General features: G+C 41.4%; 1 protein-coding gene across 3 annotated transcripts in view; it reads left to right on the top strand.

The window, feature by feature from the left end:
* The window catches only part of Nbea (neurobeachin), a 532,117-nt gene that overhangs the window by 493,825 nt on the left and 21,826 nt on the right, over positions 1-16,466 (top strand). For all 3 annotated transcript variants that reach the window (XM_032898369.1, XM_032898367.1, XM_032898366.1), the window contains one exon: positions 14,530-14,619. In XM_032898369.1, the coding sequence (XP_032754260.1) occupies positions 14,530-14,619 (90 nt within the window). The remainder of the gene's footprint in view (positions 1-14,529; positions 14,620-16,466) is intronic.

The raw sequence follows: 16,466 nt of genomic DNA on the forward strand, positions 1-16,466 counted from the left end.
CTCTCAAACACACATCTGACTCCCCATCTTTTTCTGTGTAAGTCTCCTTCAGCCTGACTCTTTACTACACATAGATTTCATGTTTTGACAAATATAAAAAAATGGAGATATATCAAAAGCAAACAATGAGATCAATATGTTAAGATTTGTTTGAAATACAGACATTTTAATACAGAACTGTAATTTTACTTCAGCTCTTCATTAAAATGCATTACATGTTGTTAATGGGTGAGGCTTAGGCGAATATTTAACTATGAGGAATTCACTAAAATAATCAGAAGCATAAGTTTTTAAAAACAAAAGCAGCTTTGCAAGTTTCTATAAGGAACATTCAAAGAGATGTACCAATGTAATGGATGCTGTAATAGTGCATAATTCCCCTGTGTTCTCGGCCTGAGCTGTCTGTAGCTAACAGTTGGGAATTACAAGTATTTTAAGTGAAAAAGTCATTTTAAATAGCATTTAAATAGCTTCCCGGGCATACAATGACTTTGGCTAGGTAGACAGGATATAAATGCAGCAGCTGCTAGGTTAAGTGTTGCTCCAAGGAAACTATATCTATGCCCTCCATCCTACCCACAATCTGCCATCTGCTGTATGCAAAACAAAACATCATGGCTACATCTCCAGGCACTGGAAGACTTTTTCAGTTTTCATTTCAGAGGTAGGAAATGAGCAGATTCAGGAAATGAAGCTCTCTTTAAAACTCTTGTATCCATTTCTTACCTGTCCTATAAAATAAAGACTCCGTTTGCATGGCTCCAAGCAGAGAAGAAAGGATGAGAAAGCACATGATTGATGATCATTGTTCGCTTAGGGTAGAACACTTGGAGAACACGTCTCAACATGCTGTTAAAGGCAGTGATGCACAGTAGCATATGCACAAGGGAATGGGAGCACACAGGTGGCTAGTGGTCTGGGGAGAACCCAGGTATTATGAAATCATTTGGTGAAGTGAGAAATACTCTCCAGAGATCACTACACTTGCCTAATTTAGTGCCCTCAGTTGTATATAAATTTTAATCAAATTATTTGATGTGAGGAAATTCTTATACCTATAAGAATTCTTATACCCTTTGCTTAACACGAGCCCATCTTATAAATTTTTTATAATAAAATTCATCCTTTTCAGCCAACATTTTTTGTGAGATAAAGTCTCACTTTGTAATCCTGAACAACCCAGAACTTTCTATGTAGATCATTCTGGCCTGGAACTTAATAGACATCCATCTGCCTCTTCCTCCTGATGCTGGGATCAAGGGTTTTCACTGTCTTGCCCAGCCACAGTGAATACTTTTATAATCATAAAAGGGAAAAGTGGAATAGCTCATTCTTATATTCCAAGTCCAGTTGGACTTAATTCACAAATTTCATGGACATCTTGGTCCTGGGTATCTTGTTGTGCTTTTTTCCTCTACAACAAAGTTCTGTATGTAAAAGGGAGATTACAGGCTGATTGTTTTGGACAGAATACAAATTTGAGTGTATTGAATATGAGGAAAACCACAGCGTAGCATTTAGATTGATAGGGAAATAGCAGATTTTTCTTACTTAAATGTGAGTTAGAAAAGAGACAAATGAGCCAGATGAAAAGACACCAGAATTAGAACTGAGATGTTCCTTCTGTGATTAGAGTGTGCATTTGAACCTCACTAATGGTCCTGCTTCCTTAGCTGTCACACCATTATTCTGGACAATGGCAAAACCAATTAATTTTTTGTAAGCTTTACTCATTGCAGTGTAGGAACCAACTGTAGCCAGAGCGTGGGCTTTTCACTGATTTGCTGGATGGGAGTGGGCCCAGCTTCATGCTCACTTATGTAGATGTTCTGAACAGAATCTATTGCAATGTGGATCTTTATATAACCCCAAGTGATGAATACTGTCTAGTGTTAGGTGGGATGTGTTTGCTCAGGACTCTGCTCCTTTGAGCATATCATCCAGAATAAACACACCAGATGCTGAAGCTCTGCCATCTTCAAAATCAAGCTAGGATACGCATCTTCTCATCCCCAACTCTTGCTCAGGTGTTTGACCTGTCACCTCTTAGAGTGTGAGGAGCACACTCTGGCAATGCACCCCTCTCTCCAGCTAGCACAGGCCCTGACACAAGTCAGCAGAGCTGTTGGCACTGGCTTTGAAGGTCTCTACTTCATCTTCCTGAGGGCAGCAAGAGACCATTAGTGTAGTTAAGATTGAAGGCGTTTTAGGAAATTAGTTAATTTTTCTCTCCTATTCCTCACCATCATTCCCTCTCATACATTCCCATTAATTTCCGGGAATAAGTTGGAACAAAACATATTCCCACGAAGTCTTTTGCCCCTTGAAGAGCAGTGCTCTCCAAAGGCTAAAAACCACTTAAAAGCCACAAGCTAGCTCAAGACAGCCAGAGTGCTGAACCTCACTCTTTCAGTTGCTCTGGGAAGGAAGAAATAGCACATTACCCCACACAGGAGCAAGCAGTCTCTATGGCCACAAGGCAGAGCTCTGTAGATAGTGCAACTAAGGTTTGATGGTTTAAGGTTCATACCCCTCCCTGCACATTGTCAGCGTGAAAAACCCCTGGGGAGATACAATACCTAGTTTCAAAGCATTCCTCTTGGAACCCTGAAGAGAGTTGCTCTCAGCCTGAAAGACTGAACAGACTCCTACATAAAAAAAGAAAAAGAAGAAAAGCTTGAAAATTGGCCTGTTCATGATGTCTACCCTCATTTTACTTATGATGATTATCTCGGTATTTTTTAATGTAAAGACCATTAATAGCTAAAACCATAGGAAAGCTAGGTTTTGTTGTTTCATAATGCCATTTTGCCTGATTAAGATGATTTTATTAAAAAATGCTAAGCACATCCTTAAAAGACTAGCATGTCCCCTTTGTTTAAAAATTCTATGATCCGCCTAGAATTTTGAGCTTTGAAGTTAGTGCTAGAATTTGTGGAATAGCTTAAGGTTATTGACTCATTCTTCCCTGACAGGTGAAGTCATGAACCAGCACTAACCACAGCAATTATGGCATTAAAATGTCAAGAAATTAGAGGTCAGAATAACAGATAATTTTCTTCTCTATGTCAGATTAAAAATTGGCATTCTTTGACAGTTTAGGATCTCTGGCTGAGAAAATGATGACAGCTTAACTCATTTTATACTTGTAAAGCAGTAATTGATAGTAAACTTTATCTTGACAGCTTCTGGGCAGAAACATGACAGCGCAGTTCTGGTACAAAGCTCCTTAATATGTAAACACTAGGTCTGCTGGAGAGTAGAGATTTATTTAAACTGTCTTAAGTCTTGTCTTACATCATTATCTTCTGGGCTCTTTCTCATGATGGCTCAACTATTTGGGTAGTGGTTTTGAAGCATGACAATGAATAGGCTTTCTTCTCCTTTTTCCATATTAAAAAAAATGATCATTTTCCTCATATTTGTATCTACCAAGTGACCTGCCTAGGAAGAGGGTTCAGGTTAGAAGCCACCGGGTGCTGTGACTTTCTTCCTCCCTCCTCCTCAAGTGTGATAGGAGCCCAGCAGAGTCTCAGCACCTGGGAGCCTTTGGAGATCTTAGTGTTTAGTGTGTGCATGTGTATATGTATGCGTGTGTGTGTGTGTGTGTGTGTGAAGTATGTATATGTATATGTTTGTGCATAAGTACCACACTGTGGCTGCAGAGGTCAGAGGACAGCTTATGGTAGTCAGTTTTCTCCTTCTACCATATGAGTTTCAGGATTGGAATCAGATTATCAGGCTTAGAGGCAGATGTCTTTACCAACTGAGCCATCTCACCAGCCCCAAAAGATAAAGTTGGAAAAGGTTTGTTCTACATTAGATATGCTAAAGCTACTTGAGAAGAAGTTCTGCTTTTCTAGTATAATGGGGTAGCTATCACTATACCACCATTTTATATAGTCACATCTGGGCCTCCTGCTCTGGATCCTCCACTGTTTCAAACCTACATTCCATTCCCATACAGCCATCTCAGCAGCAGCCACTGTTTTCCTTCCTATGGATATTAGGAATATCAGGAATAACACTGTATGCTGAGTTCTAAGTTAATATTTGTCCTAAACTATTATTTGTAGTTAATATTTTTCTTCAATGTCAATAATTTAGTTTTGTTAAAATACTATTTGAATTTATGTTTCTGCGTTCTCCGTAAGTGCACTGCATGTCTGCAGTGCTGATGGAGGCCAGCAGAGGGCATAAGATTCCCCTGAAACTGAAGTTATAGGCAGATGTGAGCCTCCCTGTAGGTGCTGGAAAACAAACCCAGGTCCTCTGCTAGACCAGCCAGTGCTCTTAACTGGCGAGCATCTCTCTGGCCGCGCTCACTGTCATTACACTTCAAGAAGTAAGTTAGCCTTGGTACTGCACTGGTATGGAGGCTGCCCCTGTGCAACAAGAGGACGTTCAGTCAGTGCTTCCTAGCAGAAGCTCTAAACTCATGCCAGACAAATGACGAAGAATGCTAAGTTCTGGGCTGACATAACACTTCTCATCATACCTATGCCCAACATCACCAAAATGAAAAATGACTTTAACAATCACCCTGTGACAAAGAGAGATAGTGCTGTGTTTCTGACACCTAGAACATATGGACCGTGCAGTGTTTATATATTTACAGATATGCTCATCAATTCTGCATTTTAAAATATTCAGTACATTTTAATATTTACCAGCAATCACAAAAGTTCGCCATTTTCCATCTAGCTGTCTTGACTTAGGCAAGCTCTGCTTTGATCTCTCCTTTGATCTGCCACGGGTAACAGAGCTGTTCTCTGTGTGTGCTGTGAGGGAGAGCATGCCCACAGGAGGTAGGCTACATCACTTCAGTATCACTTCATTTTCTTGCTGAAATGTTCCTTGCTACTACAGAGCACGAACATGATAGGGCTGTCAAGAACCAGCAAGACAGATGTGTCTGTATCCAAAACAGCTGCTGCTGACTTTCCCAGAGAGATGAGCCTGTAAAGTTCATAAGGGAAAAAAATCAACTTAGTTTCCATTTCCTGCTGATATAAATGAAAGACAGTGGCAGCATGGATGGCCCTAACTGCTCTGCTCACCTACCTGTGTCCCATCCGCCCTTTTCTCCCTTCACCTTGATATCTTCCTTTGATACAATCAGAGGTATCAACAAGCGATGTTGCTTTGATTCTCTAGGGTAAGTGTTGGTTCAGTCTCCTGTTTGTGATCCAGGAGCGAGCTACCTCAGTGGGCTGAAGAATATAGCATTGCTCACAGAGCCATGATGCCTCACTGTCTTCATACTGGCTGATGAGGGTTGCTCCCCTAAGCTCCCTTTCAGGGAAATGGTCGTACTAAATAAGCAGGCAGCTTACTAGCCGGTGACCGTCTCCTAAGCCACCTTAACATTTCCTTACTGTGAAGAAATACTTAACAAGTTCAGAGTCCAAATAAACACAAGGAACATGCCTCCATTCTGATTAGTGAAGTGCAAGCAGACATAAGGTGTTCTTCAGAGTCAGGATGACCCCCCAAACCCTGCATTCCATATCTACAGCACTGAGATTTACATGGCAGGTCTGACTTGTGCTTAGCTAACATGTAGTTCAGGTTTCTCTTGTTGGATCTTTACGGTGTGCTTAGCTAGTCTTATGTTTCTTGATCTTCCCCCACAGAAACAGTGGTACAGCCAGTAAGCCTCAGATGTTAGATCTATCTGTCCTCTTTTTTGTATTACTTTCATTCTGTGCTATTGGAAAATGCTAATTAATGATTTTCAGAAATTATCAGCAAATGCTTTCATAATATCCACATTTGGAACAGGGAAGATGACACCCTGCTGTTTGTCAAGGAACTGTCTGGAAGGTGCTTGCCTCCCCATCTCCCATCAGCACAGAGCAGTTGTGCTACGCTGTCATCTGCTTCCCTCTGTGAAAATGGGGTTCATTCAGTTGTTTTGGTTGTATGTTCAGGGCTCATTTACAGCCTCAGACACATTGATAATGGCCAGATTTAAAGTTGTTTGAAGTCTCAGAATAGTCTTTCTAAATTACTATTTTCCATTTATGTAAAAATTCTGTTGAATTAATGCTGTGATGTTTTGAATATGTCCTTGACTTGATAAAGAGACAATATTCACTTTGGAATATTGACATCATAACCTGGTGAATTTATGTCACAACTCTGCACACCAAGACAAATCTGGAGGTTGTTATCCTTTTTGTAGTATCTTTCTTCCATTGTTAGACACTCTAATTTACAAGGCTACCACCTACATAACTGTCCCCTCTCACTGCTTCTTTCTCACCTTCCCCTGTCTCCTGGAAGGCATTTCACAGAAAGCAATTCAGCCAGGGCAGGTGTGACAGGATCTTGCCCTGGCTGCACTGGGCTATGCCCTGGTCGGTTTGGTCCTGTTTGAGAAATAAATACTAAAGTGAGAAGAGAGCCCCAACCATGATCACCTTCTTAAGAGATCACCTCTTCCTGGGATCAGTGGGTACAGGCTACAAGAGACCCTGCATTCCCAGAGCTCACACCACCCCCACCCCCTGTTGCCCCCATAAGGTTTTCCAAACCCTCAATAAAATGGATCTTGGTTGAATATACTTTTAGTCCAGTCTTTTCCATCCTGGCATGTAGCAAACAGTGGGCAGCATCCTCTCAGCTGTTACACTTTCACATTAATCCCTCTTGCATCTCTGTCTCAGGTACCTCCCTCTCAGCACATGGCCCATCAAAGGGGCACTGAAAACCTCCTTCAAAAGAAACTGCTGTCACCTTCAGCCACATGGGTGAACCTTGAAGACACTGTGCTAAGTAAAATAATTTGGTCACAAAGCAAAGCAAAATAGAGCAAACAAAAAACAACAGATGCCCCACCTCTACCCTCACCCCACATACAAAAACTCTACTTAGAAAAGAGGTCTGGAGCAGTCACTGTCACAGAGGAGAAAGCAAACCAATGCTTGCTGGGGATTAATAGAGGGGAGGGGTGGGCTCTTGTCAGTGAACACAGACCGAAGGAGCTGTGGGCATTAGTTGTCCAGTGATATACTCTAAGTAGTGAAGACTGCACAACTCCATGTAAAATGGCTGAAATAATAAGCCAAGTTTTATGTGCATCTAAAATTGCCTTAAGAAATAAGGCAGAATACAGAGATCAGGAAGTGAAAGGAAAACAATTAGAGGGAGGCTACCTACACAGGCCCAGGGTAAGAGGAGGAAATGTTAGTGAAAAGATAGCAAGAGATGTGTTGTCCAGCATGAGCTGTGCTCTGAAACAGAATCACCTAGCCTAGCCACTGCTAAACCAACACGCACATAGGAAATACCTCAGCCTCCTATCTCTTGAACTAAGCTAGGCTCCCCACTGTAGCCAAGGAGGAGGAGAAGCCAAGAGTAAGGACTGTAGTGATGAGATCTGCGGAGGTCCGTGGATCAGAGCCAAAGAAGAAATTTGTCTAATTCAGCACCATCCCCACTGAAATGTTACTTCCAGCTAAAATGTCTAAAATGTATTTTAGACATCCTTGGCAGGTCAGCCACTAACCCACTTCATTAAAACCCTTGCTTTGTTCCTGGGACTCACAAACATTTACACTTCAAGTACAAAGTCTGAGAGAATTTTCAGCAGTAGAACTGAACTAATTATAAAAAAGGAAATATTCTGGATGAAAGATTTTCTGTCAGAATGGATGTCTACTAAGTTGCTTATATAACATCATTACAATTGACCACTGCAAGGAGCAGGTGGCGCTCTAGAGTTCTCTCCCACTCTCACTTGAACTAAACACAGGTGACCATAGGCCTGAGCTGCTCCCGCAAGCCTGGGATGACCTGGCCTTCCAAGCCAATGGAAATATGGTTGTTTGTTTTTTAAAATAGAGCTAGAAGATGGGTTCTTTATATATTCAATAATTTTGCTAGAATAGAGTTTTTTAGTCTTAATGTAGGTGATTATTAGATCAGTAATAAAAAGCGTTTGTATATCTGCTTGTGGTTTCTCTAAAGAATACAAACAGTTGACAATAAAACTGTTTTAATTTTTTATATGGTGTAATGTTTAAAAGCAAGAAATGATAGAGTGCATATATTATTTTCGTGATTTACTTCGTTCTTATTTTCTAGCATTAAAAAATAATACTTTATATGATCTTGTTTTATCACAACGATAAAGCAAAAGCAAAACCTATCACTTAAAATGCACTCCACCATTACATCACCTTTCTTTTTACCACTCCTCAAAGTTGCATTGTTTTCTAATGTTTTATGTGATGTAGGCAGAATTACAGATAGAATGGAAAAATGGTACAAGTATTATATACACACATAGCCCTATATATATATATATAGATATATAGATATGGTTATGGAAACAACAGCAGCTCTTAAGTGTTAAAACCACTATAACAATGACATTAGCACAATAGTAGGTAAAATGGTCAGTTTTTTTTTTTCTGTGTTCTCAACAACCACATTTACCCTTTTTAAACAATCTTTTCGAAAACTGAACAGAGTTGGTGCCCCTAAAGCAGTCACATTGGAATGTCTGTGTCCAACATAGATGGTAGATCCCCAGGGCCACATAGAAGGGACCTCTCTCAATTAACCTCCTCTAGGACTATACACTCTTGTACCCCAATATGACACACACCTCCAGCAGGCTACATGCAGTTGGGTAGAATTACATATAAATGGCTGGGAGAGGGGAGTGGCTGGCTACTCTGGTGTTGATCCAATCCTCTCCTTCCTAGAATGTCAGAGATCCTGGTGGATGCTTGCTAGCAGGAACAGCTGATTTGATGAAGATAGCAGCTTGCTTGATGGGAGAACCAGATGGACAACAGAGGGCTAGGAAAAGGAGGAAGAAAGGAAGGAAGGAAGGAAGGAGGAAAGGAGGGAGGGAGGGAGGGAGGGAGGAAGGAAGGAAGGAAGGAAGGACTAGTTTTAAAGATTCTATGGAAGAATATCCATGTTAAATTTACCTGTATTATGAGTAGAACAAAGTTTACCTATTTCACCTAATGCACAGCAAGGGTCTGCTACAAGCCTCCTGAGTCTGGACTTTCATCTTGTCTGTGAAGTCTTTCCTCTGGACAAGCACAGGTATAACACACAGGTGTAACACACACAGGTAACACACAAGCATATGCAACCTATGTGTCTTCTGATGAGTTACTACCAGGTTGTCCACAGAGGGGAAACTCTGTTAGAGGGAGGGGAGGAGAGAAGAAAGAAAGCAGTTAAGTAAGGTAAAGGCTGTGAGAGGACAGAGTGCTGTACTGAGGCTGCCATACCTAGGGCCTCTACGCATGCGTGCAGGACATCTCCTTAACTCATGAATTCTAAAATGTGCTGCTTCTTGGGAAGTGAGGCAGATTCTCTCTCACTTGCCTCTAAATGGGCAACAGCCTTGACTAAAGAGGACACATTTAGAGAGAGCCTTGAAACCAGTAAGAAGAAAGGAGGCCAGATTGAAGACATACTAACTGTAATTTGATTGGTAGGTGCCAGAGTGTTTTACAGAAAAGAGCCTAGCAAGACAAAAGACAACAGAAAGTGGCCCTTCTTTGTCCTCTCTATATATTATAGCTAAGCAGAAAAGACCAGAGTTCATCTGTGTGTGAAATTCAAGTCACCTGTGGCCATCGTACTTGTTTCTTCAACCTTGCACAGCACACAGCCCATTTCTGTGTCCTTGCCTGCCTATCTCTGCAGAATCCTAAGTACTCAAATCTCCTTGAGGTGTTGAACACACCTGCTTCCTGACAGACTCTCAAGGAGAGAGACAGATGCTAAGCATTTAATGAATGACCAGGGAATATTCTGCAGGGTAAAGATACAAAAATAGTTCAGAATCACTATAGGAAAATTGTAGGTTGTTGGAAACCATCTTGAACTTGTATTTCTATCTAAAAAGTTCACAGTAGAAAACCAAAGTGGTCTTCCTACTTGTAATCACTGGTGAGAGAATGAGCTCTAGCGTGTAGTAGCTACTGTCCATGAATGCCTTACAGACCACTGAAATCCAAATGGCTTCTTCATTTATAGCACTGACCATTACATTCTAGGTTCATAAACATAAATACACAAGTCAACACCACAGTCTGGAGCACATGTGGGCATTCTGTTTATGGCAGCTGCCCCCTATCTGGGTGCACATCCACTGGTAATAGTTGCTTACCATCATATAGGGGTGCATATCCAATGACCACCACATCAACTTGTTCATCCAGTCGTACCTAGTTCTAAAGCCTGAAACTACTAACAGAAATGTCTGAGTTGTGCTAAACTGCTAATGGGACACTGCCCAGCATAAAAATAAATAGTGATGCTCTAAGAAGGGATGTCACAGACACTGTTGATCCACATGGGACATACAAGTAACATGTTCTCCTTATCATCCAGTGTCTAGAAATGTCAGAGTAGAAGACATTGGTACTGATAAGCCTGGAAATGGTGGTTAGCTTGCTGGATGAGGTGTGGCTTGGGACAGTTAGCTAAGGAGAGATAGGAAGTTGGTCATATACATGCTTACACTACTGCAACCAAAATCAAGATAAGAAGACTTCAAGTTCCATCCCAAAGTCTTCTGCCTTGATAAGGAGGAAAAACTGTGTTTACTCTGTCTTTGTCTTGCTTGAGCCTTAAATAAAATTGTGCCGAAATCTCCATGCTCTGGGCCCACAAGATGGCTTAGCAGGTATAGGAACTAGCCACAAAGCCCGATGAACTGAGCTTAATCTCCAGGTCCCACATGATAGAAAGAGAGAACTATCTTAAGTCATCCTCTGATCTCAACATGTTCATCATTGCAAATGTGGCCTACTCGCATTATCTGCACATATACAATAACTAATATAATTTAAAAGTCCATGGTTCCAATTTAGAGATCACAAACCTAATTAAGCAGTGCTGCTTTCTAAGATCAAGCCAACCATGTTTTCATGTTACCAACCAAAACGTTGTCCCCAAGGAGCCTGTGTAAATGTTATAGCTTTGACAATAAAGGTTTCCCCAGTGCAAGTGCTGCATCTCTGAGGGGAAAGGAATGAATCCTGGCAGTCAGGAGCCAAGGAACATCACAGTCACAACTCAGCAAACTTCACAGAGGGTGGCTGCCTTTGCTTGGTCAAGAAGCAGCAAAGACCTGGGAGGGAGTTTATGTAGGATTTCTTAGAGGTGGAGTTCTCCAGGGTGGAGATTTTTAGGGTGGGGAATAGTGGGATTACAGATCCTGAGTTTGGGATGAGCCCAGGGATTGGTGTGATTTCAAGATCAGGGATGGTTGGGTTTTCAAGTCCTGAGCTTGGGTTTTTTACTGTGTAGGGCAGAGCTTGGTCACCTGTATCTGGAGAAGAGGGTGAGTTTGGGTTTTTAGACTATTAGAGTGTTCTGTGGGTGGAGCCTGGCAGTTGGAGGTCCTTAGCAGGGCCTGGGGCCTGGCCACTCAGATACCTGGAGAGGCTCACACCCTGTGTTCTTCGAAATTTGTAGAACACGAAGGCTTGGTAAGCACCTTTGTTTTTTTTGTTTTGTTTTGTTTTGTTTTTTTTAAGAATCAGGTGTTGCACCTGTTCCCTGTATGGACCATGCTTGTCACAGGGATGCTTCCTTGACTCTGAGGTGTACAAGCTTCTAATAATGAATAACTTCTCAGTGAAGGAAACTGAGTTGACAGACTCCTTTCCTAACATCTTCTAATTCTGGATAGCTTCTTAGTAAAGGATGTAGGGTTGACAGGCTTGTTTCCAAAGGTTGGTTATGCCAGCTACCCGACTCATCCTCCTGAATGTTCAGACTGCCTTCAATGGAGGCATTCACAAATCACAAATCTAGAATAACTAGTCAGGGATGAAGCAAGTGAAACGTGCAGTCTGGGTGTGTCTCCACCACAGTCTTCCCTGCTGTGTGCACTCATGTGCATTTCTGATTTCCTTCCTGGGCTGCAGACTACCTGAGGGCAGTGTGACTGTTGACTAAGCATTTAGATATTTGTCAGCTGTAGTGGCACTGAACCCTTGTAGTAATGGGCTCTTGTGTTTTCTCTATCCATGTCCATATTCTTTACCTTTTCTGGATCAACTTTCAGCTTGGCCCAGATTCCCCCACTAGTGCTCCACTTTTATAGTCAGTGAATGTTGGGATGGCTGAGCCACAGTCCTGACCTGCAGAGAGAGTCAGTCTGAGCAACACTCACATAGTCATGGATTCACTTCCCTGCAGAGGGAGGAACTCTACTTTGAGAGTATGGGGAAAGCTGGGGATGATGTGTCAACTCCCAGCCCAAGGACATCAGTGGACTTCCCCCTTCCTGGAGTGGATCTCTCAGGACAGCAACTCAATCACAGATTCCTAGGCTGCGTGATGAACCCTCCCTCACAGCAGGCTGCTCTCCTAGTCCAGGAGACAGCAATGACTCCCTTAAAAGGGCTTGGGAAGAGGGGCAGAGGAGTAAAGAGGGTAGCAGGCTCACTGGCCATTGTCTGGCAACAACCAGAGCTGGAACCTAGAGGAGTCAGCCTGCCTTTCTGACATCAGTAAGAGTTGAAAGCTTTTAATTCAGAAGGGAAGGAATACTTGGAAGGCACAGGCACAGGTCTGTTGTAGATAAATTCTAGAACACAGAATCCTTTGATGCACAACACCATCTGACACAATTCACAAAGAATACACCATAGTCCCCAAATGTGGAGCTTGAATGCTCTGTGTCAGTCCAAAGTCATCACCAAAGAAATTTCTGGAAATTGTGCCAGTATCCTAACATTTGCTACTATAATTTTAATATTTCTCTTTGAGAAACAAGGTTAGAGCAAATGGAAGATGCTTGCTGGCTCTTAGTTCAGTGAGTGTTGGGTTCTGTAAGTACAGGATAGTAACTGAAGGTCAGATGTGTTTGATATTAGCCCCAGCCTCTCGCCCCCATGAGGTCCTTTTTCCTGGAGAAGTAGAAATGCAGGCAACCATGTCTATGGCTAGAAAGACTTTAGTTGATACTGGGCATTTGCTGGCCAAGGCAGCCTTAATAGCAAAATTACTGCTCTTCTCCACAAATAATTCTCAAGAGTTATTGTAATAATGTGAAGCCAACTAGAAATGGTCTCTTCTCCGCTTTTATAACCGTAAATCTTGCATGGGAAGACACAGTGTGATGGTACCTACATGAATACAATTTAGCTAGATAGTCACACTTTGCATTTGAATGGACATCATGAAAATAAATGTTACATTAAAACTGGACAGCACTTAAAGAGATTTAATAATTCATCTTATTGTTGCTGCAAATAAATGAACCAAAGCCCCTTTTATGTACTTGTTAAAATATGGCGAATAATGATCCATTCATGTTTAATATTGCTAATAAATTTGAAAGTTCCCATTTTTTACTGGTAAACATTTTCTTGAAATGCAGTACAGGAGACAGATGGTTAATTTAAGTACTTTATAAGTGAGAGTTGTGGATGGTGACGCGATTAGTAGCAGTGCTGTGTCAGGAGCCATCTACAAGCTTACCTGCGCTCCTCCCAGCACTCGGTAGTGGGTTTCATATTTCACTTTTATATGCACCAAATTGCACATGATTGTAGGGGGAAAACTAACATGGAAATAGGGTAATGATAGTAGTAAATATTGTGCTTTTCCTTGTTGACTTAAATTATACATTTACAATATCTCAGGAAAAATCTTATTAATCTAATTTAATATGTTGAAATATTTTACCTATAAAATTTATGAAGAGAAAAAATACTTAGGTCTCTAAACACACAGATGCACAAATACAAGTATACAGATATGCACATGTATGCAGTGTTATATTGTGTAATCCAGGCAGTTTGAGATGGAAATTAGTTTTATTCAGTGGGAGCCATACCATTTTAGTGTTCATATCCACACAAGCTTTAATAAAATACTGTATATATATCTCAGAATATTTAAAGAATTCTTCCATTTTTAGTGAGTATTCTCAAAACTTTACATGGGGGAAACCAAGAGAAATTAATTCATATCTTATAAATAATATCCCTGTATCCCTCTTAAAGCATCATAACAAGCTGAACTGTGTTTTTGAATCAAAAGTGTTGCTCTATTTTATTGCAACACCAAAGCCTTGGTGTTCAGGCCTCGGGTTGCCCTCTGTGTTGACTAAAATGTATGATTTTCACTTTTATGTCAGTGATATAATTCTCTTTCCCATGAAGATTCCAGAAGCTTATTTTATTAGAGACCCCCATACGTTCCTCCTTACAAAGGACTTTATTAAGGTACCTGTGTTGTCTTTAGTGCTGATGGTGTTTTTGGTCTTTTAACTGCATGCATGGATGCACAGACTATGGTTTCTGCATTTAACCCCAACTTCAGTGATGACAGCAGTGCTGTGCTTAACTGAAGCATGATTAGAAGATGTGAAGCTTGTCCACAGAGTACTAACACTTGGAGAAAAGAACAGTCCTGGAACTTTCTGGAGTCTTTTTATGGCTAGCTTGAGCTTCACTTGCATTGTCAGAAGTGTGCTGACCTCTCTTTTGACACACATTGATTATGACAGTCACCCTCCTTGCCCTACAGGCCATGGAAGCACAGATACAGAACTTTGGACAGACGCCATCTCAGTTGCTCATCGAGCCACATCCGCCTAGGAGCTCAGCCATGCACCTGGTAAGGCAGCAGCCATGGAGGTCTTTTTCTTTCCTTTGTACCCAGGTAGAAAGCAAATAAAATGCTACTTCAGTACTATTTTCCAAGGCTTCCCAGTTTATCTGTTGACTCATAAGCTCAAGGGCATGCTAGAAGGAAGTGTGATTTCTACTCTTAAGTCCTGCTTAAGTGAGCCCAATCTTGGGCTTACAAAAGCAGCATCTACTTCTCTGTAAGCCTTTAGGGTATACACACAGGCACACACACACACACACACACACACACACACACACACACACACACACACACAGTGGCCCCAATTAAATTAGATCTGTAAATTAGCACACAGTATAAGCACAAGCCAGCAGAAGTGTAGTTCATTTTCAGAGAAACAGTGATCCAAAGGCAGTTTGTGGCTCCTGCAGAAAAGCTGTGGGACAAAACAGGCCGATTACAAGTAAAGGCTCCAAAGCCAGATGTGGGCCCAACTCCATTCCTGCCACTAGTTAGTAAGTGACTGGGGATGAGCACTGAGCAGCTGTGAGTTGACATGTCAGCATCTGGAGCATGAGGTCTACTCATGCCTGCACTGAGATCCCAAGGCCTGCTTCCGAACCTCGCTTAGACCAGCCTGTGATGTGTGTCCCCAGTAGATGCTAGCTGGTCTCATCAAGAGCTAGGTCTTCGGTCCCACTTTTTAAGGAAAGAATTGCATGCTTTATTCTAAAATTGAAAGGTCCATCCTCATAACAAAGCAGTCCCTTTTAAGTTTATCAGCAAGTAGCAAACATTCCCTCTTTTTATTTAATTCTGTGAAAGCTAATAGACTTTTAATGTACATACTTGCTGATAGACTTTTAATGTATTTTTTAATGCTCTCTCGATAAATTTTTATAATACTTCAACAAATGCTTCAAGACAGAAACAGTTGTAAATGAATTCTCAGATGATCTATATGTATCCACCATCTTGAAGACATTCCTGCCCCCTCAGTGGGGTGGAGAGCTCTGTGATAGGTTGGCAGTGGGTGTGTCAGCAGGCCTGTAAGCTAGTGTTCCTCTGATGGGAGAATATGCTCCTCATTTACTTGATGCATTTTCGAGCCCTTCCTTGTGTCATCAGATGACTGAGAGTGAGGCATAGTGTCAGGTGCCTCTGAAGCAGGCCGTCCACACCTGGGGAAACACAGCTACACACTTGCTTTAAACCTTTCTGCAGCAGCCATCCACATAGTTTCAGCCCTGTAGGCACAGTGGATGTCTTTTGATTGCACTTGGACATTCTGTGTAGCAAAATAGATTTTCAAGGATCACAGGTTGTTCCAAGATGTCTCCCAACCATAGGACAGACAGGGATGTGGTCTTAGAGGGCCAAGCTCTACACCACCCAAAAGTTTCTTATCCTTTCTTGTATGAAATGGCTTGGTGGGAGAGTTCTGTTCCACTTTACTTACTTTTCTCTCTTGATGATGATGATGATGATGATGATGATGATGATGATGATGATGATGATGATGACGACGACGACTATCTTGGGGGAATGCACAGTTAGAACTCATTATCTTCTTACAAAGAATTATCAGATACCAAATGATATCTCCATGGTAGCATGGAGTTGATAAAAGAAAATGAGTTCTAAGTTCATGATCCATAGGAAAAATGCTCAAATATGTATGAAAGGCAATTAGTAATTATTTCCAGCATGCTTACTTTATGTTTTGTATAATTGAGATTATAGTGCTCGCTACTGCTTGCAGTATCTGTTATCACTTCATGTACTAGATGTCAAAGAAGAAAAGCTCAAAAAAGCATTGGCCTACAATAAACGGAATCTATAAGAGAGAGAAGGCATAAGCTCTAATAGTAAGT

This window comes from Rattus rattus, chromosome 3 (genome assembly GCF_011064425.1).
Source record: "Rattus rattus isolate New Zealand chromosome 3, Rrattus_CSIRO_v1, whole genome shotgun sequence".
NCBI lineage: Eukaryota > Metazoa > Chordata > Mammalia > Rodentia > Muridae > Rattus > Rattus rattus.